The 24,634-nt window shown below is 43.0% G+C and overlaps 2 protein-coding genes across 4 annotated transcripts in view; both read left to right on the top strand.

The window, feature by feature from the left end:
• eml3 (EMAP like 3) overlaps positions 1-4,395 on the top strand; it is a 50,905-nt gene extending 46,510 nt beyond the window's left edge. The window contains exons 19-24 of the mRNA XM_080792613.1: positions 168-256; positions 1,154-1,251; positions 1,402-1,489; positions 2,048-2,146; positions 2,467-2,597; positions 3,423-4,395. Coding sequence (XP_080648739.1) covers positions 168-256; positions 1,154-1,251; positions 1,402-1,489; positions 2,048-2,146; positions 2,467-2,597; positions 3,423-3,632 — 715 coding nt within the window. The 3' untranslated portion in view covers positions 3,633-4,395. The remainder of the gene's footprint in view (positions 1-167; positions 257-1,153; positions 1,252-1,401; positions 1,490-2,047; positions 2,147-2,466; positions 2,598-3,422) is intronic.
• Positions 4,396-7,045: 2,650 nt separating this feature from the next.
• Positions 7,046-24,634, top strand: part of mta2 (metastasis associated 1 family, member 2) — a 36,235-nt gene continuing 18,646 nt past the window's right edge. For 2 of the 3 annotated variants that reach the window (XM_080792684.1, XM_080792685.1), the window contains exons 1-3: positions 7,046-7,720; positions 17,542-17,609; positions 21,655-21,748. In XM_080792684.1, coding sequence (XP_080648810.1) covers positions 7,693-7,720; positions 17,542-17,609; positions 21,655-21,748 — 190 coding nt within the window. In that variant the 5' untranslated portion in view covers positions 7,046-7,692. The remainder of the gene's footprint in view (positions 7,721-17,541; positions 17,610-21,654; positions 21,749-24,634) is intronic. The other variant, XM_080792683.1, reaches the window with a different exon arrangement.

Genomic DNA, 24,634 nt, shown 5'->3' with positions numbered 1-24,634 from the left:
TCTCCGCTACCTGGATCCACAAACACTGCTGAAAGCGACGCGTTTTGAGCATCTGTACATCTGCAACTTTTGCCATTTTTGAATTTGAATCCTGACAAGCAACGACGTATGAGTCTTTCCACCTGACAGAGACGAACAATGTTCTCTTTTCTCTCTGACAATGACAGGTGGCTGGTGCTTGACCTGCAGACCCGGGAACTGGTCTCCGAATTCATCGACGGGAACGAGCAGCTGTCTGTCATGAGATACTCCCCAGGTCAGAGCTCAGTGCTGTGTCAGAATCTCAGTGTGACTTGCAGAGCTCGGAGCTTTTGGGTTTTTTTTGTGGTGTGTGTGTGTGTGTGTGCTCAGTGCTGTGTCAGAATCTCAGTGTGACTTGCAGAGCTCGGAGCTTTTGGTTTTTTTTTGTGGTGTGTGTGTGTGTGTGTGTGTGTGTGTGTGTGTGTGTGTGTGTGTGTGTGTGTGTGTGTGTGTGTGTGTGTGTGTGTGTGTGTGTGTGTGTGTGTGTGTGTGTGTGTGTGTGTGTGTGTGTGTGTGTGTGTGTGTGTGTGTGTGTGTGTGTGTGTGTGTGTGTGTGTGTGTGTGTGTGTGTGTGTGTGTGCGCGTGCGTGTGCGTGATTTGTGCTTGACATTGAAACTCACACAACCTAGGATTTTAAACATCTGTTTAACAAATGTGTACTTTGTTACAGGTATAAAGTTAGGAAATTCTCAAAATCAAGAGTTGACGAGTTCAAGTTGTACAACAGTGTTAAGGGGAAATGATTATAAATTATTAATTGGTTGTTCTCTCTTTTTTTGTTGTTTTGTTTTGTTTTATTTTTTCTCTCTCCTTTTTATTTGATGTAATTATAGTGAAGTAATGGTTGGTTGGTAGCAGTGCATCAATTATTTGATGATATTTTTTATGATAGATGGGGCAGATGCTCATTTTCTCATAAATTAAATGAAATACATAAAGATCAAAAGCCCATCTACAAGCTCACAACATGTCACATCGCGACACGTTGTGAGCTTGTAGATCGGCTATTTTCAGCATGAAACCAACCATAAAATGACTTTTAGTTCTACTGAATTTATTCTCCCGGACCTTTTAGTCTAGTTTTTATTTGTTATTTGTTGATGTCTATGTGGTGCTCTCCTGTCTTTCTAGATGGAAGCTTCTTGGCGGTGGGCTCTCACGACAACTTCATTTATATCTACACTGTGACAGAATGTGGTCGGCGCTACGCTCGCTTTGGCAAGTGCAACGTGAGTGAGAGGAATTCCAGAGCTCTGGTGGTAGTGGGCGGCACATTATGTTAATGATGGCCTTTATGTTCCAATACAGTGCCTTTGATTGTCTTAATGTATTCCTCATAGCGGACTGTATCATGCTGTTCCTGTTTTTATCTGTCCAAGGGTCACTCCAGCTTCATCACTCATCTCGATTGGTCCAAAGACGGGAAGTACATTATGTCCAATTCGGGCGACTATGAGATCCTTTACTGTAAGTGTGAGACAGATTCGGCCATCTTAGCGTTGCTTTCTCCAGGTTGCAATCAACGACACGTTGGCATGTTTGTTGTGCTTGAGAATCGATTTTGATTTTTGATTTGATTATGAAATTGTGGTAATGGTGGAAAGTAACTTAACCCATTTTGGCCTGACCTCGAAATTAAAAATAAATCTTCTAAATCCTCCAGTTTTCTGAAATAAATATTTTCACGATTTAAAAAAAATAGCAGACCTACAAGCTCGTAGCATGCCACTCGGTGGCGAGCTATGAGCTTGTAGATCTGCTATTTTTCAATATCTAAATTAAAACATAACCAAAAGGGGTTCCTGCCCAAAATGGGTTAAGTAAATTTACGGGATATCCTGCATAATGAGTATTTTTTTACTTTTAGTGCTTTAATTACATTTTGATGCCAATGCTTTTATACTTTTACTTAAGTACATTTAGAATCCCGGACTTTTGCTTGTAACAGAGTATTTGCACACATTGCAGTATTGATACTTTTACTTAAGTAAAAGATGTGAGTACTTTTCCCACCACTGTCTGCAGGGGATGTGGCCGGGGGGTGTAAACTGTTGAGGAACCGCTTCGAGAGCAAAGACAGGGAATGGGCGTCCTACACCTGCGTGCTGGGCTTCCATGTCATGGGTGAGAGAGAGCATAATTTGCCACAAGATTTTAATTGCTATAGCGGAAATAGCAGATCTACAAGCTCACAAGGCGTCGCTTTGCGATGCGCTCTGAATTTGTATACTACCGTATTTGTATATCTTCACCATTCGCTGTATGACTATGGGTATTTTATGGGTTAACCAGGGATTCAATTATCGAATCAAACGGATGCTTTTCTGCCTTTTGAAAGTGACAGAGCTTCCAGCACACACACACACACACACACACACACACACACACACACACACACACACAGCTAATATCCTAAAGCCAGTATTGTTGCTGTTGTGTTCCAGGTGTGTGGCTGGAAGGCTCAGATGGAACAGACATCAACGCGTTGTGTCGCTCCCACAGTGAGAAGGTGGTTGCCGTGGCTGACGACTTCTGCAAAGTCCATCTCTTCCAGTACCCGTGTCCAAAACTAAAGGTCAGGCTCCTCTTCCAGTACCCGTGTCCAAAACTAAAGGTCAGGCTCCTCTTCCTTATAGCCACCGGTACTTACACTAGAGCAGCACCAGAATCAAACAACAACAGCAAAAGGCAAAGCAAGGAACGAGCAATGCAATTTCACCATTTAAACAGGGTGCTCTGTGAAGTGAGTATATGGGATTGGTTGAGAATAGAAGCATTGAGCTGAGACCTTCCAATGGTCTGCCAGCAGCAACTGCACTGAGTTCCTTGACAGAACTTTGCTCTGTGCATGTCTGTACCAAGAGCGAGCAACGCTAAAGCAACCAAGTCAACCCTTCATTCACCGGGGTTCGCCAGGGTCTATTGGGTACCCTTCCATTTCTTCCTGAATCCTCTTCACACCAAATCTCTTTGCTACAAGCTCACAGCAGTGTGTTGCAACACGATGCCTTGTTAACTTAGTTGTAGATCGTGTTTTTTGTGCAATGTTCACCAAGTGGCTAAATCATTTAAATACACTGCCACGGCTGAGTTGAATATACAGTACAGTATGTACGTACTGTATGTGCAATTGCGCATAAGGCTAAATGCTATAGACTGAATAAAATATGGTGACTTGGATCTCCATTTACAGACCAGTATTTATTATAGTAGATCATGTTCGTTCCTTACGCACACACACATGTCATCTGATAGGTGTGATTGGATCTGACTGACAGGCTGTGGTGAGTCCTCATCATAATCGTCTCTGTTGGGTGGAAACCTCATAATACAGTATGTCCAAAACTGTCACGTCATTTTCTCTCAAACCTCGTCTCTTTTCTTCACACCCTTCTGCCAGGCGCCGAGCCACAAGTACGAGGGCCACGGCAGCCACGTCACCAACGTGTGCTTCACCCACAACGACAGCCACCTGCTCTCCATGGGGGGCAAGGACACCTGCATCCTCCAGTGGCGGGTGGGGAGGGCCAGAGGCATGGGAGACAGCCGGGAGAGACTCACCTCCGCGTCCTCCACCAGCTCCCCAGAACCTGCCACTGGGACTGGGTAGACGGGCGAGGAGGAGGAGGAAGGAAGGAGCTGAACATGTTGTTGTTGGAAGAGAGAGAAATGTTTGCTCACAGAGAGAGAGAGAGAGAGAGAGAGAGAGAGAGAGAGATGCGTGCAACATAGAAAGAGAATTGGGCACCAGTCACATGTATCGTCAGTCAGGTCTCTGTGTAGTAATACGTCTTCTATCAAGAATGGGATATATTACAGTGAAACGTCTGAACAGTGTGATATGTAGTCATCAGAACATGGAATATTTTTTTCGTTCTGTCAAACATATCTTGTGAATTTCATTAAGTGGTCAGAAAGTGGTGGATTTATTAGCCTGTATAAAACCTGACTTTATTTTCTGATGTGTCATGGGTTTCAGTGAACATTCCATCCTGTATTTTCATTTCTAATTAATTACACAGACTTACCAAACTGCTGCCATGAGAGGCTTTACGCTTACGTTTACTCTAAGAATAAATGTTCCTAATATGCATATTGTTTTTTAAAGTTCTTAAGAATTTCAGTGTTTGGTCAATATCTCAGCTAATATCAAACTATTTGTGCTTGCATTATACAGACTGTGACAAACTTGTTAGTTGGAATTGATATTCAAGAATATCCGACTGTAAAGTATAGACCAATGATTTTGGAATTCATTGCATTGATTACTTTTGTTCACTTTTATGTATTTAATAAAACATTGGAAGCACTGTGATATTCTGTCGCACAAGATAGAAGACCAACTAAACACAATAAAATCTAACTGACTCTGACTTTTGGTTATTTTTCTTGTATTTATTTACATGTTTGGAAAAGTACTTTTCTTTAAAAATCATTAGCAGCACATTACTTTATGATATTGATAAAATATTAAGGAATTGTATTTGTGTAATTATTCAGGCAACTGTGTTGGCAACCACTAACCACATGAAGAACAAGTAGAAGGTCCATAGGATATTGGACCGCATGCCAAACTCCTTCACCTGACGTGAATGAGTCCTTGCTGTGACTTCTTCAAGTGGCTGGTAAGCTTATCCCAGGTAAGGTTCTCAGTGATGTGAACTTGGAAGTCACTGATCCTCTCCACAGCAATGATGTAGATGAGGGCTCTCTCTCTCTCTATGGCCTCCTGACGTCCAGGATGAGGTTGATTGATTGATTGACTCACATGTTTTTGGACAAAATGCAAATGCATAAACATATAAATTATGTACATATCTGTCCAAAGGATCAAACAGGCTACATTACAATAAAGCTCAAGAGCTTGTTTCCAGTATGCCATATATGTAATGTATGCTCATGTAATCTCACATGTCGCTTTCACCAAGTTGGAGCTGTGCATGACCACACACATGACCTACGTGTAGGGAGTAGACTAGTAAAGGAGGGTCAGAACCCTGGGGTGCTCCTGCATGTGTTGAGCAACTTGAGCCCATCCTCACCTGGCATCGACCCGACAGAGTCCAGGGTCCAGCTTCTGAACAGGCTGGGTCCTTGGTGTCAGGACTGGAGGGGGGCTAAAGTGTTGTTCAGTGAATGTTCAGTTGTAGGCCTACCGACAGTATTCTCACATGATGAGAGCTCCGCTGTGGTTAGGTTAAACCCTTTGTTCCTTTTCATACTTTGTTCATCATAAGATGCATTCTCTGTTCCTGACTGATGGTCTTATCCAACTAATCCTAAATCAATAGCCAGGTCTTTCCAGTTTATTTCAATCTCTTCCATTATATAATTATACTAATTATACAGGGCTTGACATTAAGGCTTGTCTGCTTGCCCGGGACAAGTAATAAATCTGTAAGTGCATTACAATTTTACTTGTCCGTTGGACAAGTGACTCTTGATTTCACTTTTTCTGTGACTCTCCTATAGCAGACAACAACATTGTCTGGCACTATTGGCTTTCCTAATAATCACCTTCCCAATATTGTTAATAGCGCTAGAATGTCTGTGATCTTACATACATTTCATGTATTCCAAATACACAGCCATAGATCGGTCACAGACAGTTAGCAGACTGACCACATCGGCTACACACACAGTACAAACTGCGTGCATACAACTAACCCAGTATTTAATTCCCAAGATTGGAGTCTGATATTGTCTTCTAGTTCCATATCCATTTCAGAGTTCTGGCAGAAAACGTGTGTTAAGTAAAATATCGCCACTTTTCCACAAGGAAAAGCTGGACAGGGAACAGTTGATGTTTGGGAAGCACAAACGTATGGGGTACACAATTGACAGGTGTGTTGCGTGCAATTGGTGTGGGGTAATTGATCACACCACCTATTTTGTGTGCCCCATACATTTGTGTTTTGATGTGTTCAGTCCTGCAGTCATTCCGGGCCCCTCACCAGAGAGAATGTCATCCATGTACAGCTTGTGGAAAAGTGGAGATGAATGGGAAATGTACTTTGCCTCAAAAAGTTAATGTCAAGCCCTGTAATAATAACCGAGATTGCACAAATAAAATTGTATCATCAATAGGCCTATTTTACAATTAGCCTATTCGTCTCTGGCAGTACGTTACAGATGCCACTAGAGGGCGGTGCGGTACAAATTATTGTCAATGTCGGCTACTGTAGTAGCTCAATGTACTCAGTGTACTATCACCATCATGATTGGTGAAGCTGTAAAACTCCACTGGCTAGTGTAGATATAGCCCGTCATGGTGGTTATGGTTATGGCTATGGTTTCTACCAATATTACATTTTATTCTGGATTTTGTAAGGCATTTATTTATAAAGGCTGCGGGAACCGCAGCTTGGCAATGGCAGCAGCATGTGGTTGACATGCAATTATGATGCAAATAAAGAATGACAAGACTGTGTTGCTTGCTTCCATACAAAGAGAAAGAAGTCGAAGGGATTAACATTTAAATTTAAAGACACATAGCATCAGTCATAGCCTACTGAAATGGTAGCACAATATGCAGTGTCGTTTCATGACTTCGGTGTGTGTATAACTGTGTATGTTGCCTGTATGCATTGTGTAGTGTCGAGTGTATAGGTTTTTACACTTGTATGGCTATAAATTAATTCAATGAACATTGCTGCAAAAATAAAAGTATAGTGGCATTATGTTTAATAATCACAGTATTTGTAGCCTACTAATAAGGCCCAATAAAAAAAACGTATTATATTTATATAATGTATATACAACTCAATGTTATTTTTGTGCGCGCGTTATTGCGTGTATATCACACGTGTGATGCGTGTGTGTGTGTGTGTGTGCGCGCGCGCGCGTGTGTGTGTGTGTGCGTGTGTGTGTGTGTGTGTGTATCGGAGATTCCCGATTATAATTTCCGAAGATGACGTTAACAAACAGTAGAGGAAGAGGAGGATGAGAGGGGGGGGGGTACATGCGCGCGCACGCGCGCGTACCGAGCGGAGAGGTGGTGATGAAGAGGAGGATGAAGCTGGGAACGGAGGATGAGGGAGGAAGAGTAGTGGTGGTAGAGTAAAGAGAGAGAGAGAGAGAAAGAGAGAGAGAGGCTAAAAGCTATCAGGGCTGCGTGTATGTATGAATGTATGTGTGTGTGGTGGACTGGTGATGTGTGTTGACTTGACTGTATGTGTGTGCGCGCGTGCATGCCTGCAAGTGTGAATGCGTTGAGTGAAGTGAGGAAGACGAGGGAAGGGAAGAAGAGGTCGTTGAAGAAGAACAAGAAGAAGACCGGAACAAAAGGGGACGCGTTTGGGATTTAATTTCAACATTAACGGAACGACGGGATTAAGGGGGGGAAGAAAAAAAACTTTAAACTTTTTTTTTTTTTTTTTTCCTCTTATAACCCTCAGACAGTCACCGGAGCCCTTTTTTTTTTTTTTTTGGCCGGGTGGTTGTCGGTCGTGCCGCCGCCGCCGGGGGGGTTGAGAGAGGAGAGAAGCCGGCTTTTGTGTCTCCTTTCCTCGGCGCGGGTTTATTTCTCAACGGAACAAATGAAGGATGTAAAAAAAATCATAAAGCGAGTTATTTTTTGACATCGCGTGGAGGGAGGGAATCCCGGCGGCCGGGGCCAGGCCACGCACGGTGTGTTTTCGTAGAAGGGGTATTTTTTTCTCCACGGGAGAATGGCGGCCAACATGTACCGAGTGGGAGGTAAGACGCGAGAGAATGTGTGTTGTGTGTGTGTGTTTGACATTATTTGAAGCAGCGTCCAGCGTGGTGCTTGATCAGGGGCCTAGTTTATTTATGATGCCGTAGTACGGCGGTGTCGCTTGCAAAAAAGATCTACAAGCTATCGGCGTGTCGCGGATCGGTGGACGCGAAACGTCGCGTTGCTTGTAGATCTGTTCTAAAAAAAAGAAAAAAGAGGGACTTCATCCTCACCGCTCGCGCGACGGGGCTCCCTCCTCGCAGCTTTATTAATTAGCGAGCTAATGCTATGTATAAAAAAAGCTATGCACGCTCTTTTCGTCGCGTCACATCACAGCAGGCAACAAATGACGTGCTTTTTGACCGGCGAAAGTGACGACGTGACGTGCGTTGACACTTTTTCGCTTGATGAAATTACGTCATTTTTGTCAAAAAAGGCTCACGCGACGTAGTAGCAACAGTCTGGCTGGCTAGGGATAACAAAAGTTAGCCTGTTGAGGCTAGCAGCCGGCTAGCTTAGCTGGCTAGCCCACATTGTATGAAGCGGCTAGCTAGGGCAGGTTAGGTAGCTAGGTACGTACTACAGACTAGTACAGTAGTAATGTTGCAAATAATATGCTACAGACGTGTGTTGGAGAATGAAGTTGTACATTTTGTAAGAAAACGTTTGATGTCAGTTTGATTCAGAAAATACGAGAGCATACTTGATGTGTTGCCTTTCAATCGAGTGTTTCTCACACAAAATAGATACCGAATTTACGATTTATCATGTGTTTAATAGAACTATAATAAGATCCAGTTGAGTCCCTCGACTGTGATTAAAAAAACCCCGTCATTTAGACTTTGATTTGGCGACATGGAGCAACCTCCGTGTTTTTACCGGTAGAGTTTGAACCAGACAGACGCCGACTGTCGGTCCCTCGCGGGAATGGTTAACTGTCATCTTCTGTCACCCACCCGGGCCCGTCTACTTCCTGGAATGTGACGGCTGGGCCACCACCGGTGCTAGTTTCCCCCAAAAAAAGTCATATTTCAAAGATATTACTCCCTCCCCCGCAAATAACAGATCTACTCCTCAGAGTCCTCACAAAGCTTGCAAATCTGTAGTTTTTTAACAAGCGACATGACACACACTGGTACTAGCTTGGAGTAACGTTTTTTCTTAGATCAGATGTCAGTGGTTTGTAGTGGCTGAGAAGTGTTTCATACATTGTTGTTATTATTAATTAGTTAGTAATAGTATAGTAGGATTGATTGTTAAAATAGGACTCATCCTCATGTTCTTCTGGTCACTTTTTTCGTATTGTAAACGTGAGTCTGATAAGTATATCTGTAACAGCTAGCCCATTGAATTCCTTCTCATTCCTTGGCTTGAGTAGATTGATAGATACTGTAGTGTAGGTAGGTAGATTGATGGACCTTTATTGATCTAGAAGAAAATGTTACAGCAGCACCACAGTAGGCACAAAACAGTAGAGACTCACAACTTCAAGTAGTATTAAGGTAATAATACAAATTAAATCAATCAGCAATATGAATGGGTTGAACTTGTCTATGAATATTCTGTATATGGCTGCTGTTTGTACAATGAGGTGTGCTGTCAGGTTCATTTTGTGTAAGGTTCCCCATAGAGCAGCTTATATAGGTCATGGTGATTAAACGGTGTGCTTGAAAAGGCTGTACCAATTGTCCCGTGCTTAATGTAAACAACTGTTTCACCTGCACTTTTCACCATGCACGCAATCTCTCTTCAATAAGACCTCATTCTCTTGGTCAAAGCTGATTTGTAATCAGTCATTAACTAAGCTCTATACTGTAAATTATCTTTACTGTAATGTGATAAGGCAGTGGTTCCCTGAGAGAGTTCCAGGGGGTCCCCAGCTAAATGATAATTAGGAACCAAATGAACCTGTATGGGTCTGTAACTCAGAGAGTGTACAAATGGACCCGTTATGATTTGGTTCCACTCGCTACGAGTATCATTTTGGGGGTCCTTGACATGAAAAGGTTTGGGAACCACTGTGATAAGGGACAGGGACTGAAATATGATGTGTGACAGGTTACTGTATTTGTGATTTCAATGGCATCACTAGAGGTGTTTTTTGGACTTGAAGTAGGCTCAATAATGTGTTGAAGTTTGAGCTTTTTAACCCTGTTACTCAATCTAAAACTACTTACATATTCTGCTACCTGGCCCCTCCCCCTCTATCCAGTTTTCTTGGCCTTGAGACGAGGCCCATGGCATTGGCACTGCAGATGGCCCTTTCCAGCATGTCTGACTGCGGCGCCCTCTGGCCATACATTCATCACCCTACAGGCTGCCCCTCTGAGCACCTCACGCTCCTCACAAAGGACTTATTATATATGAGCCTGTCCTGTATGTACTGTCCACTGGCCTCCTGGGCGAAATGTACCTCGGAGTGGTCACAGTCACGCAAGGAAGCCAATTAAGGCAAATTCCTAATCTTTTGTTCTGTTGCTGCGTAGAGGTGTTGCTCAGCAAATGTTAAAAGATCTAATTTTGAAGCAATTTATTTGAACTGAGCTCTCACTGAAAGGGTTAAGCCCAAGTTGACAGAACATGATGGAATGTGGTGAATTACATTTTACGGAAGCATTAACAATTAATTTAGCCTGTGTAATTTCACATTAAGCCTGTTAAGAACAAGGCATACACTTGTATAATAACTCGCTAATTGATTTGTAATTACTCCACATTGTAATGGTGTTGAGTGGTAAATTGGTAATGTGATATAACAAAAGCAACAACAAAATGCAACTGCCAAAAATAAGCAAGTTAATAACTAGAGACCTAGTATATTGATCACGTGTGTGCTTCCCATGTTGATATCCTATCATGCTTTCATTTATTCTGACCATCAGAATAATGGTTCAGGTTCATGCACACTAAGTTGGCATGCAACTAAAGGTGTACTACACTAGTTTTGGGAAGGTGGCACAACAATGAATGAATCATGGTGGCAGTGGACTACTGGGAGAAAAGTCACGTAGTTACTCAAGCCACTGGTATGGTGCATTTTTACTGCCATGGTTTATGTCCATTCAGCTCTGGACTGTAAAATGCCAGGCAATAAAGGGAAAGCTATAGAGTAATCATGTTAATCTAAATGCTAAAGCATTTATGTCTTGACAAGAGTAGAGACTTGAGGCTCCATATGACTCGAGCATTATTGGTGAAGTTTGAAATCGGCCCATGGCTGCATTTTCCAATTGTTGCTAATAAAATTAAAAAAAGGCAACTTCAGTAAGTCACATCACTTCTGTAGAGATCTAAACGGCTGTCTAGTTGTATTGTAGCTGTTCTCATTTTGCTTTTATTTTAACATTTACATTACAGTAGGCCTTGGGCTTGAGCTAGATACTCTGCAGCATTGTGCTCTGACATGATCCCAAAGTCCAGACAGTAGCAGCATTAGCATAGATTTGTTTTGGCTGGAAAAGTCCTTGAAAGGGCCACCTCATGTGATTGACCCCAGCACTAGAAAACATGTTTGTCACAATAAACTGTAACTGCTTCCCCCCCCCCCCCCCCCCCCCCACTAGAGCTAATATTTGTGAGGGAAGTGATGCACCATAGTGTAAAGGCTGCATTATAAATGAAGCAACAATTTTGCATGGAAATTAGAGGGCATTGGGATTATTTTTAGACATTAAAAGCTTTGCCACAGCTTCTTCTGAGTGTTTTGTGGCTTTGGCACATCTCCTGTATAATATGGAATATATTGATGCAGGAACGGGTATAGAAAAAAAAAAAAGTGTGGCATAGGGTTATAGCATTTGGGTTCAAAAGTATTGTGCAAGTGCACATAATAAACACAGCACAAGATATCTCTATATATATATATATATATATATAGGTAGATACTAGTTAGCTATAAAGACACAAGATCACAACACTGGTATTGGTATTCTGGATCGATATCGGCTAACACAGAAATTGGGATCGGGGACATCCCTAGTCAAAAGTATGTACTTCAAATTTAATTTCTTTCTTCTTACCTAACGATCTGAAATAAGTAAGTGTAACATTTTCGCAGATATAATGCAATTCACCGTCCTTCCTTCAGAATTTTAGGGGCATTTCTCTTTGTTTTTTGCCCTTTGCTCCCATCCTGTATGGGACTGCAGCTGCGCTGGTTATCTGCAAATTGCATTATTTGTCAGGAGGTTTGTCCACGTTTAAATGTTGTTCTTTCAATAATGGGAACCTAAGCCTTTCTTTCGCAGCATTTGCTGACAGTTATCAGCTTTGCGTCAGCGAGTGCCCATATTAAAGGGCCCAGAGGAACACAACGAGTTGGCAGTATGTGCCAAGATCATTATCCTCCCCAGAGATTAGTCAAAGGGCTTCCTCCTGTCTTTGTGCACGCTCTCCTCTTCATTCACCCTCAAGCACACACACGGCACACTGCGCCACTTCAGCTGCACACGACCACAGCAAACTCTCAAGAAAAAAGACCAACCTGTTCTCTGGGTCCCAAATTATTTTGTTAAGATTAATTCATTCAGCATGTATTGCACTTGAACGGTCCACTGAGAGAGAACCTCTCTCCGGAACCCTTTTTGAAGTCCCGGTTGTCGATTGTGCTGACCAATATGAAGAGTGAGTTAAGCTGAGGTGTGTGTCGTCTCGCTCACAAGGGGCCAGACTGTGTGATTCCTATCAAAGGCCAGTGTGCTTGTCTCTCCCAGCTCCATTGATCTACTAGGCTCCCTCTTCTGTCTCTCACTGATGCACTCAGTTTCGGAGTCAGGTGGCGGGTTGCCCCACACGGTGCTAGTGGGACAGCTCTGTGCTTTAAACGTCCCCCTGGACACCAGCTCTGCAACACGACTAATCGGTAACTGAGGGATGAAGGGAAGGAGATGAATGCAAACGGAGCTTAGGAGTGAAGGTCACTCGGATTCCCCCTCTTGTCGTTTGTGGCGAGCGACAAAAGGTTGATAGTGAGATGCCCCCTCTTTGTGGGCCAGTCGCTGGGTGTTTGTTGCGTAACATCTGTGCTGGCACGTAACGTTCCTCTGTGTTGTGTATGGGATGTTGCCACCGTAGCGAGACTCGCCACCGTAAGTAGAGCAAAGAAATGTTCTCTGTGTCTCTGACTGCATCCCTCTGCCCCTTGATGATGGAGGCAGGCTGATGATGTAAGCAAGTCGACCACCACGTCTGTGGGAATACCAGACGCTACGCCACAACAAGCTGTTTCATGCGCAATGCCCAGCACTGAAGAGTGTTCACAAGCGCCACCTAAATAATGCTATAATAATTGTAGCAAGGATTGTTGTTTTGTACATTACAATGGTGGGAGCCATACGCTTTAAACCACTATTCTATTAATAGGGATGATCATGCAATCCCTCTTTAATACATTCAAATGTTGTTTCTCGTAGCCTTTTCCGGCAGCATTTGTGGCCGTGTCCACAGAAAAAGTATTTTAGTGGAGGAGAAATCCACATATTGTTCGAAGTTCGAACCTATCAACCGCTGCTGTATTCGAATGATCATGCAATTTGCGTTATTATATAGGGGGCACGGTGGCACAGTTGGTAGTGCTGTCGCCTTACAGCTAGAAGGTCCTGGGATCGATTCCCGCTCGGGGCGCTGGTGGCGTGTCCTCCGCGTCATCAGTGCCCATACCCGAGGCGGGGTTGGCGAAAGGGTCTTTCTGTGTGGAGTTTGCATGTTCTCCCCGTGTCCCCTAAGGTAGGTACGCTCACAAAAAAACATCCTGGTCTCTAAACTACCTCCCCCTAGCCAGCCGGGGCGCCTGATGGAGGGGAAAAGGAACTGGTTGGAATAACGTGTTCCTTCCACGCGCTACGTCCAATAATATAATAATAATCTATAATAAAAAATATTATATATATAAAAAATTGCGTTAACACAAATTGCCTAGCTGAAACAACAGTAAACATGTTCTTCTCATGGTTGTGGTAATGATTCAAAGTCAGGTTGTAAATGACCGGGTGGTCAGAGTCAGACACCGCCAGGAAGATCAAATATCACACTGCTGACCGATGCTCCTCCAAAAGTTGAACAATTATTGTATGTATGTATTGTATGTAAATTGACACTTGAAATGGATAATAAAATTGTCATTCGTTGCAGTTGTGAGCAGTAAAATAGCCTTTTCACCAGCAGCAAAATGGTCTTTTCACCAGGAATGGTAATTGGAAATCATGGGCCCCTTTTATAGCAGTAATTTGACAGTCGGATATTTGGAAAAGAATAGAATCCCGACGGTGTTTGAATTTGTATGCAAGTGACTGTTGGAGCAGAAAAAAAGCATGTTTGCCAACATTAGACCAGTGACTGCAGTTGATGGCTATTTGACTCTGTGTTACTGCTTTGCTCAATACTGGACAGCTCTAATAGCGATTGGTTACAGACAGATGCACTCTTTCCTTTTTTTTCCTTTTATTTTATTCTACGTCATAGTGTGGTTGGACCGGGATAGTCGTTTGAAATGAGATGGTGTCTTGTTGTTTGTCAGTGTGTTTCGTAGCAGATTTGTTCTGGATGCACAGATTGCGTGTTCATCTGACTCTCAGCCAGCTCTCTCAGCCGGCCAGCCTGCCCCATGGCCTGCCGTTCACTGTGACCTGCAAAAGTCCCCTAAAATGCACTGGAGCTCTTCTCCATGGCCATCATTGGTCATTGGACCAAAACATTGCCATGGCTCATTGCCCCAAAATCATCTTGTGTCTGTCCACGCTGAAATACATGTACATATAATGGGAATACGATACCTCATTAACCTTCGATTATTAACTGTTAATTAACCAAATTATGAATAGAAAAACTAACCATTATTGACAGCCCCATTTATTATGATGATTTGACATTGACCAGAGCTGGTGACATTGGTCTCTGTGCAGAGTGACCAGGGACAGTTTCTATTGGTATGGATGATTCTTGCTACGGCACAGGTCTGATCCATTATCCGTCAAGTTCAACATTATCATTGTTGTTGTGTATTGACAATCAATTTAAATAACCTGTACTTCTGCCTTAACACACAGCAGAGTGTATGTATGCATGTGTGTACACTGTGTCCATTACACAATATTATACAGTACACGTGAAGACAACATTACATATTATACAACAATGTGCAGTGCATATGGGTATGTCGGCTGTGCAGCAACCTGACTGCCCGGGGAAAGTAACTGCTACTGAGCTGGGTGTAGTGAGAGGAGAGCTGCAACCTTTCCAGATCAGACATAGCACCAGGCAGCTCTCTTTAATCATATTTGTATTGATCTGTTTTTCCATCTCCTACATTCATTGTTAATTGGAGAGCTGTCACAGTATACTAGGGGGCTGGCCTGGTGCTACCGTATTGGCAAGCTGTGCTTTGGGGTTGGTATTAAAGCTGTGGTTGTTGAACTGAATGGGATGTTTGTAAAGTATGGAGGGTGGCTCAGTGGCTGGATGATAACCGCAAGGTTGCCTGTTCGAACCCAGGCTCCCCCAGAGTTAGTGTCGACTGTCGAAGTGTCCTTGAGCAAGACACTGAACCCCAAATGGTTCCCGATGTGCTGGCTAGTCTTTCCTGCCCCCCTACTAGCCTAGTGGCGAAAAATAAGACTTCTGGGAACTCAGATTACTGGCTAGTTAGCCTGGCTAATAAGCCAGACCGAATCAGCCATTGGCAAAAAGAAAATTGCCTGCCGGCGGATTACGGTCTGGAGAGGCTCAATTGTACGCTCATTTCCTACACTAGAGAACTGGTGTGGCCAATCGGGACACGGTATGCAATATGGGCGGGTTTTGGTACAGTGACGTTCAATGCTTGAACTTTGACTGACAGTAGCTCTGACCAATTGCGTCAAAGAGAAAATGTTTGAACCCGCCCCCCCGGGAAACAAGATCCATACACAGCATCTCCAGACTCAAATACCACACGACAGTGTGATTTGAGTCTGGCTTATTAGCCAGGCTACTGGCTAGTGCCTTGCATGGTGTCTGCCGCCATCGGTGTATGAATGTGTGTGTGTGTGTGTGTGTGTGACTGGGTGAATTGATGCACAATCTATGTAAAGCGCCTTGGATAAAGGCGCTATATAAATGCACCATTTACCATTTATGTTGAGTCACTACCACCTGTGTGTTGCTTAATGGAATAGGTTGAGGCGCAAGTCAATGCATATTGAGCCACCACAGTGCTGCTTAATAGAATAGGTTGAGGCCTGTCAATGTCTATTGGGAAATGCATAAGAGGGAAGGGACATTTAGTCAGGGCTGTTTTTCAGAGCTCGCAACAGTGGCATTTATTTATGCTCCTGAAATGTAGTCTGTGTGAGCTTTGAAACATAATTGTTACGTTGCACATCATGTCCCTTTTCCTCCCTGTACATTTGCTAGTTAGTGCACTCGATATGTGTTTTGTGAGCTCAACTCTGTATTTAAGTTAGTTAATGGGTGCTGCTTTATAGCGTTGTCATTGAATGGCGTATAAGAGAAGTTAGCGAGGGTTCAGTCCCGATGTGTGCATTGTGTTCCAGTGCTTTCTGGACGATCTTCCATCATCCTCTTCTCATAACATTTCTATTTTCTACGTTTTTGTTTGCTCAGAAGAAACACCCTTTATTCCACCATTTGCCTACATTGTGAATGTTGAGAGTCTCCATGTAGCTTCAGATTCACAGTCCAGTTATATTAAACAAATGGAATTTCAAACTTTTAGGTGAACAAATGAACACTGAGTTGTAGATGTTATTGCAATCTACTGTAGAGCAGTGGTTCGCGCCAGGTTGCGAGCTTGTAGATGGGCTATTTACTACTTAATGTTTGTTTTTCATTCATGGAATTTATAAAAGTATTTTACTTTTATTATATATATATTTTTATTATCTATCTACAGTATATCTCTCTATCTCTATCTAAATGTAGAAAAATAAAATGGGATTTTTACTCAAGTTGACCTGTGACGCACAAAATCTGGTCCCTGGCCCACAAAACCGTTTCAGAACCAGTGGTGAACTCACTAGTGTAGAGGATCCTCCTCTGGAGACGTTCGATAATGGTGGGACAGTCCATATTGTATAAATTACGGTCCTAAGACATTTCTTAAATTCACAGTGGTGTCCTAAGGCTAGTTTTCTTGTTTTTACTTGTATACTAGCACTCCAGTGTACTACCTACAGGTTGCCTGGTGTGAAATTGCTGAAAGTAATATCTTTGTGACACATGCACGTGTACACTGGGGATTTCCCAAGTACTGATATTTTGTCATATTGATGCGCAAATGTCTTGCTGAATACAATTATTAAAGATTGCTGATGAAATTCTCTGGATCACAACAACACTGCTGCTATGCAAAGTATCAGACCAATCTGACCCTGGGTGTGGGAGTGCATAAAAGACAACTTGCATAAAAATCCTGGAATGTATAATCATGTCAAGAAGGTTATTTTATGTATTTATGTATTATGTTTTCTTTGTTTAATGTAATGTTACAAACATTACATTGTGGTACTATAAGAACAAGGTTCTATATGCACTGTATATTACAACTGAAATTTCAGAACCTATAGAGATATGAACCTATAGAGAAAATGATATATACAGTATTGCATAAAACATGCATAACATACATGATATTGTTGGTGCTCCTTACATTTTTGTGGGGGGGTGCTCCTGTGTTTTTGCTGGTGCTCCTAGCTTTTTGAAGTTGGGTGTGACACCGGAAAGAAAAGTCCAAAATCCACACGTGTAAGTTTACAACAACGATATGTTCCAAAGCTGTGCATAATATCTGATAGATATTCATGCGTGTGTTCCCCTTTCTCTCTTCCAGATTACGTGTACTTTGAGAATTCCTCCAGCAACCCTTACCTGATTCGTAGAATAGAAGAACTCAACAAGGTTAGTAATTTGTCCTTGTCGCCCTAACTAACTTCATGTACTTGTGCTGACTCTGACTTTCATCATGTAATTCATATTAACTGTATTTATATGTGACCTTGTTTGAAAGTTTATTTTCTAACACACAGCAGTGCTAATGATGGACCATGTTGGTAGCTGGTACTGTGTTCTAACCAGGGGTGTAAAGCAACAAAGTAGAAAATACATTTACTCAAGTACTGTACTTACCCCATTTTGACCTGAGATCAGATTATAAAAATGTCCGTTTTGAAAATGACAGTTTTCTGAAAAAACTATGTTTCTATGTCAGTCGTTCTTCGATTCTTCAAACATAGCAGACCTACAAGCTTGTAGATCTGCTATTTTTCAATAGCTAAAGCATAACACAATGCTAACACCAAAATGGGTTAAGTACCATTTAGATGCATTTGTAGTACTTTACTTGAGTATTTCCAATTTCCCATACTTTTATTTCTACTCCACTACATCTCAGTTTCAAATATTGCACTTTGGTTAGAGCTTATGCCTTTCATGGGGAGGGTTGTGGCTGGGGTCGACGTCAACAAGGCCATGCGGTCGCAATGGGTTCCTAACGCCAATGCAAAGCATTGTGAGCTTGTAGATCTGCTATTTTCAAAAAGATTTGTATACATTTGAAAACTTGAAATGGGACATAATGAGTACTTTCTACTTTTGGTACAATTTGATACTGGACTTTTTGGACTTTTAGTTGTAACAGTATTTCTACAGTATTTCTAAGTAAAATATTTGACTACTTTGTCCACCACTAACTGACTAACAACAAGTCCTCTAATGCAGCGCTCGGCTCAGCTGGTTTTGTTTTGCGACCCACATTTGACCTCCGTGAAGTTCATGACCCAAACGTACCAGATGACGTAACATTTCCCCCTAACCAGAATGCTCTTTGGCTGCTGTGACCCTGTTGAAAGTGTCTCGCGACCTGCTTCGTGGGTCACGACCCGCTACTTCAGGCATACTCGCTCTTCCAGTTTAAATAACCCACGTGCTCACTCGGCTGCACGTCTGCGAAGTGCTCGGCTGCATGTCTGCGCAGTGCTCGGCTGCCGTCTGCGCAGTGTGACCTGCACTGGTTAGCACAGTGTCTCTGAAAATATCTAGACTCCAGTCCAGTGCAGAGGAACTACTTATATCAGTATCAGTATTGTATCAATTTGTTTGTCCCAGGTACAACTATATTAATATATACATTTAAATATGAAATATAATTTCTTTAATGTCTTAGGTATAAATGACTTCTACCCCTTGGAGGGGAGACTTCATGTGCACATTTTTAGATGCCAATGGAACTATTTGTATTAAAAAGTTTTTCAGCCTAAATCAGTCAGACCCATTTCATAGTCATAAACCAAAACCACTACTACAATATGAGTCATTTTATTCAATTCGCTTTTGTGCAAAAAACCTGACGGCACACTTTTCAATTAGATAAACATTAATTTGAACGATGAACCGTGGACTTATATAACCCAGCAGCAAGCGGCCGGCGGTGGTGTATGTATGACACAGGCTTGTTTCCCAGTCAAAAGGATTAAGCTCATTTATATAACACTCTTACAGTGAGCGACCAGGGAGGACTCCATCTTCCCCAGCGCTAAAGGCTAATGGGTGCTGAGCAATGGGCTTGAAGGGGTATTAATATTAGAATATGAAGCATGAAGTAGAACTACATGATTATGGCCACAATGATCATCCTGATTATATTGTAATCTGTTATTAATCATGATTATTGATAATCATGTTATTTTTTTATTTAATTAAAAAATATATATTGGGAGGGGGGGGAGGTCATAAGTTGACGACCTGTTCCCTTATCTGTGCTCAAATGTTATACTGACCTGTGTGAGACACACTTCTTTCACAATCCTGGCCATCTCAGTCAGTAGTGGACCTACAACAGATCAGTACATTTGCTCTGGCTATAAACATTACTTAACTACCAGAGTTTCGACTGCGATGAAGACACCGTAGCGTTGAAACGTTTGTCGTGTTTTAACCTAATTAAATATTGAGAAGAAGACGTGTGCTTCAGTGCCTTTTCTCTGTGCAAAACCTGCAAGAGTAGTGTTTATAGGAACCAACAGTTCCTGAGCCATGTGGCCCCATAGGTGCCCTGTTTAAATGGCAACTCGGTGCATTTATGTAGCACTTTTATCCAAAGCACTTCACATAGCCGCCCCACATTGACACGTTTTTACGTAGTGTGAGCGAGGCAGCTTGATGTACAAGTTCACCCACAACATGATGCTGGGGCGGTGAAGTAAGACGACACTGTGGTCAGCGCAGGCCCTCACAACACCCGACGCCACTGCTGCGACTGAGAGCAGCGCAGTTGGGCTAGCCTCCCTATTATTATTATTATTATTATTATTATTGACGGACTCCGTCAACTGTCATTCATTGCATTTTTATTTGCAGCTGCAATGCAACTGTGTCGGCTGCCGCATGGTAGTTAACAGCGGGAATCGCTCGCCGAAAATAGCTCACCGGAAACAGCCGATCTACGAGTTCACAACCCGTCGCAGTGCACGCATAGACAAGACGTACCCAAATGAGTAATATAAATCTGCTTTCTGCACACCTTCTCCACCATGTAATGTTGCCACTTTTAATTTAACCATCTTTTTTTTTTTTACTTTATTAACTGCTCTTATTGATTGATGTGGCTTTATTTCACCTGACCAGACGATTTAACCCCAACTACATGCTTGCCGCGTCTTTTCTCAGTAACAATTTACCTCAAATTATAGTTGTATGGTCTTAAAGCAACTGGGGCATTGCCTTGGCATGACATCTGACATCAAGTTGTATTCATGTGGTGAGCTGACAGTTTATTCAGTTGTGTCCTATTTCTATGACCAATGAAAACTGAAAGTGTGAAGACAAATGAAACCAATTTGATTTCCTTGGAGCAGTCTCTCCTGTTCAAGAGAGTCCAACAGCCTTCAATTCTTACTGAAGAACGGTAAAACGATGTTATCCAGAGCCCAACAAATGTGCTCTGCTCCAGCATATCCTATAGTGTATATACCTTTTTTTCCCCAGTACAAACGTAGGCGCTTTAGGTTCCTTTTTCTATTTTCTTTGCTTCTTTCATTGCCAATTGTGCGAGTGCCCAGCCATCTGCATTGTGTCATGATTTACATACTTTTTCAATTTCAAACGAAAAACTCCATGGCGGTTTAGATAGATTTGATTGAAAAACTGCTACTGAGGATATAACTATAGAAAAACACTAAGACTTGTTTACACCAGGGTCCATGAATAGGGAACAATATACACGTCTATGAAAAAAGGAAATCATCATGGACTTTACCCTGGCCTGCACCACCCTGACCTGACGCCCCCTTGCTTTGGCTAGTTGTGAGTCGTTCCTCATCTTTGTCCAGGTTGATGCGCATTTATTAGCCACCAAAATGAGGGACCTCACGGTACTCCCTTTCAGTTCAATGCAAGCTGTTGGAATTTTGATGAAGAAAGAGTCTTGAAAGAATCCTCAGTCGCCCCCTGATATTCCTTGTTGCCTGATAGGACGGAGAGAGCAGCCACATCAGTCCTTAAATTGTACATGCTCTATTACATTATTTTTTTAATGTCTTAAGCCTTTATTCATAGATGGCTAGTGGCTGTGGCTCAGGAGGTAGAGCAGGTCGTCCAATGATCCCTGGGTCGGCGGTTCGAATCCCGGCTCCTACTGTCCACAGTGCCTTGGGCAAGACACTGAACCCCACATTGCCTCCAATGAGTCGGTCGGTGTGAGCTCGCCACCATTGTGTGTGTAAATGTGGGAAGTGAGGACGCTGGCGTCGACTGTTCGCCGCTTCACCTCCCAATGTATGAATGAATGAACCATTGTAAAGCGCTTTGAGCACTTGGAAAAGTGCTATAAAAAATGCAATTAATTATTTATGTTTTTGGATGGTCTTATTGGGAGATGTTATGGCAATAATGGTAACGAATACATTGTGGTACTAAAAGATTCTCTGTTTGTCCCTTTTGTTACTAGACGGCCAACGGAAATGTAGAGGCCAAGGTGGTATGTCTCTTCCGGAGGCGAGACATCTCAGGCAACCTCAACACTCTGGCTGACAGTAATGCAAGTAAGTAGTAAAGTACTGTAACTGTACCAACATCAACATCCCTCTCCATCCTTGAGGCAAGATCTCCCTTTGACTGCTTGGTTCTACATCACTATAGATTCATTATTGTCTCCACCAGCCCAATGCATGGAGAGAGTATGTTTTGCATTCCTTTGCATCCTAATTGGCTAACATTGGCTTTCAAGGTGGATTTTTGCAAAACACATTTTTGGAACATAATGCCTCAAATCAGCCAATTGCCATCAAAGGCTCTAAGAAGAAATGGCACCCTTTTCACATTGGCCTATTATAGCGCCACCAGGAGGCCAAAACCTGACCTGGCCTGGTGGAGACCTGCGCCCTGAGGGGCACTTTTTCTACTTGTATGTATTGCTGGCTTACCTCATTCACTGCCACCTCATACGTCGTACATTACCAACCACTGCCAGCTTTTTCTTTTATATATTTCTTTACCTTTTAATGCAATTTTATGGTCCAACATCAGCAAGCCCAATGATGGACATTTAATCTCTCCCTTCTCTATATAATTCATTTCCCCCAGGGGACCCTACTTATTCCCCACCCCTTTTCCCCGCTATACCAAATCTCTTTGCCGAAAATAGACGATATGCAAGCTCACAATGCCTCGAAGGACGGACCCAGGCAGCCATCCAGGGACGGACACACACAGCTCCGTAATGGAGTGGTTGCACCACTCAAAAAGAACTATGAAAAAATGCCATTACAGGATCAGAAGTAATTAACAGAACAGACTATAGTAGAACTTGTCAAACATTGGCAAAAATGGCCAATTAATTGTGAAAATAGCCGATCTACAAGCTCACAAAGCTTGGCTATTTATAGCAAGGCTATTTTCACTATAATGTATCTGTGGAACTGAAAATGTAATGCTTCAACTCTTACATTCCAAATGCTTATCAGGGTGGGATGTCCCCAGGTCAAATATGATTTTATTTGGGGGGTGGGGGCAGTCATAAGTGATTGCCTTTTCGAAGTCCCTTCCTCCACACAGTGGAATGTTGGCCGTCAGTCGAGGCACGCCAGTATTCATCTCGGCGGAGATTTACGGCGACGCGCAATTTCAAATCCACAGCGTGGGCTGTTTTCTTTTTTTTTTATTGGCTCAGAGTCCTTCCTTCGTCTCTGTGGGAAGTCTTCGTCGTCGTCGTCGCGCGGCGGCAGTCTGTTACCAACGGTCCCTTCGGGGTACAACACACACCTCACATTTCTAGCCGTCAGCCAGATTCCTGCCCCCCCCCCCCCCACCACCACCTCTGTACACTGCATGTGCATGTTCCCCCTCCCTCCCTGTCGGGGAATAAATGCTCTGTCTGGCCCATCCCGCCAGTTGTGTTGTCGATGAGCCTTCTCTGCCTTGTGTGACCAGGAGGGGGGGGGGGGGGAGAGCGGCGAGGTAGTGAGGTGGTGGTGACCAGGGGGATGAGGGGTGAGGTGACCAGGGGGAGGAGGGGCCAGGGGGGAGCGGTGAGGTAGTGAGGTGGTGGTGCTAATGACACGTAGACCACTGAGAGGCCTGATCAGATTCACTCATTACCCCCCCCCCCCCACCCCTCTTCGGCTCCCTGAACCCTCCCTCTGGGCTGCAGTGCTCCAGACAAAGACACTCTCTCTCTCTCACACACACGCTCTCTCTCTCACACACACACACACACACACACACACACACGCTCTCTCACACACACACACACACACACACACACACACACACACCTCAAAATGGATGCATTAAGGCTGCTTGGAATGCTGATGTTTTTAACCAGCCTGAACGCCCACAAGCTCTTGTGTATACGATGTGGTGCTTTATGCTAGTTAACCCTATAGCGTCCTCCATTCTGGGTAGGGTTTAATGTCCCGATCCCATCATGTGATCGGAAACCGGGGGCCGATCACGTCATTTTCAAATGATCTGGAGAAAAGAGAAGGTGATCGGGACATCCCTAGTATCAATATTATATCCATATCATATTGGACTGGATATTGTCTGTGATTGTCTCGATATTGTACTATTTTGATAGGGCATAAGTGTAAAAATCTGTATCGGCAAATACTCGGGACATCCCTAAATTCTGGGCATGTCATAGTAGGTAAACATTCGGCCAAAATGGCAGCTCTACTAGCTCATAGTGCGTTGTAACGGGATGCAGAGCGGTTATTTCCGGGGAAAGATATTTGGTGTAGACTAGAGCTTTGTGCCGTGTTGCTAGCTTGAAGATCGGCTATTTTACATATTAACATGGGGGGTTACATTACAACAAGTTGTTTGACATGGATGAGTAATGAGCTACGATGTTACCGGCTGCATCCAGATTCCCTCTTAAGATCTGAATTGAATTTGCTTGGCTTGGTCGTCGTCTTTAAGCGTTGCCTCATGTATTGAGCTGTATAAAATTAGCGGTTCTCATTCCCTTCAAAGACGGCACCCAGTCTTTCTAAAAAATGTCACTTAGGGATGACACGGCGAGGGCTGTCCGTTACTCCGTAGTGAGCTGAAGTACAAACTGAAGTCATGTACTCACACTGCATAGGCAGAGGGGCCCAGAGAAAGAAAGGGAAAAGAGAAAAAAAAGACGTTATGTTGACCCAAGCCTATAGGGGACTGTGTATATATCGCCTATAGGAGACTTGTGTATTTATATATCAGTGCTGTCGGGCAAAAACCTTGTATCTCCATATTTTTTTGTATCTCCGTGTTTGTTTTTTTTGCCTCCATAAGTTAATAAGTGGGTCACGCAAAAGCAGTAGCTCACTGCTGCTTTAACTATTAAAAAAAAAACATTTTCAAAGTGTATCTATGGCTTCTATAAATCTTCAATGAAACATTTTAACAAGAGTCTTGTGACACAATAACTACACTGGATCCAATTG

The sequence above is a fragment of the Protomyctophum bolini genome (assembly GCF_963924005.1).
Source record: "Protomyctophum bolini genome assembly, chromosome: 20".
NCBI lineage: Eukaryota > Metazoa > Chordata > Actinopteri > Myctophiformes > Myctophidae > Protomyctophum > Protomyctophum bolini.
This window is presented reverse-complemented; position numbering and strand designations above follow the sequence as displayed.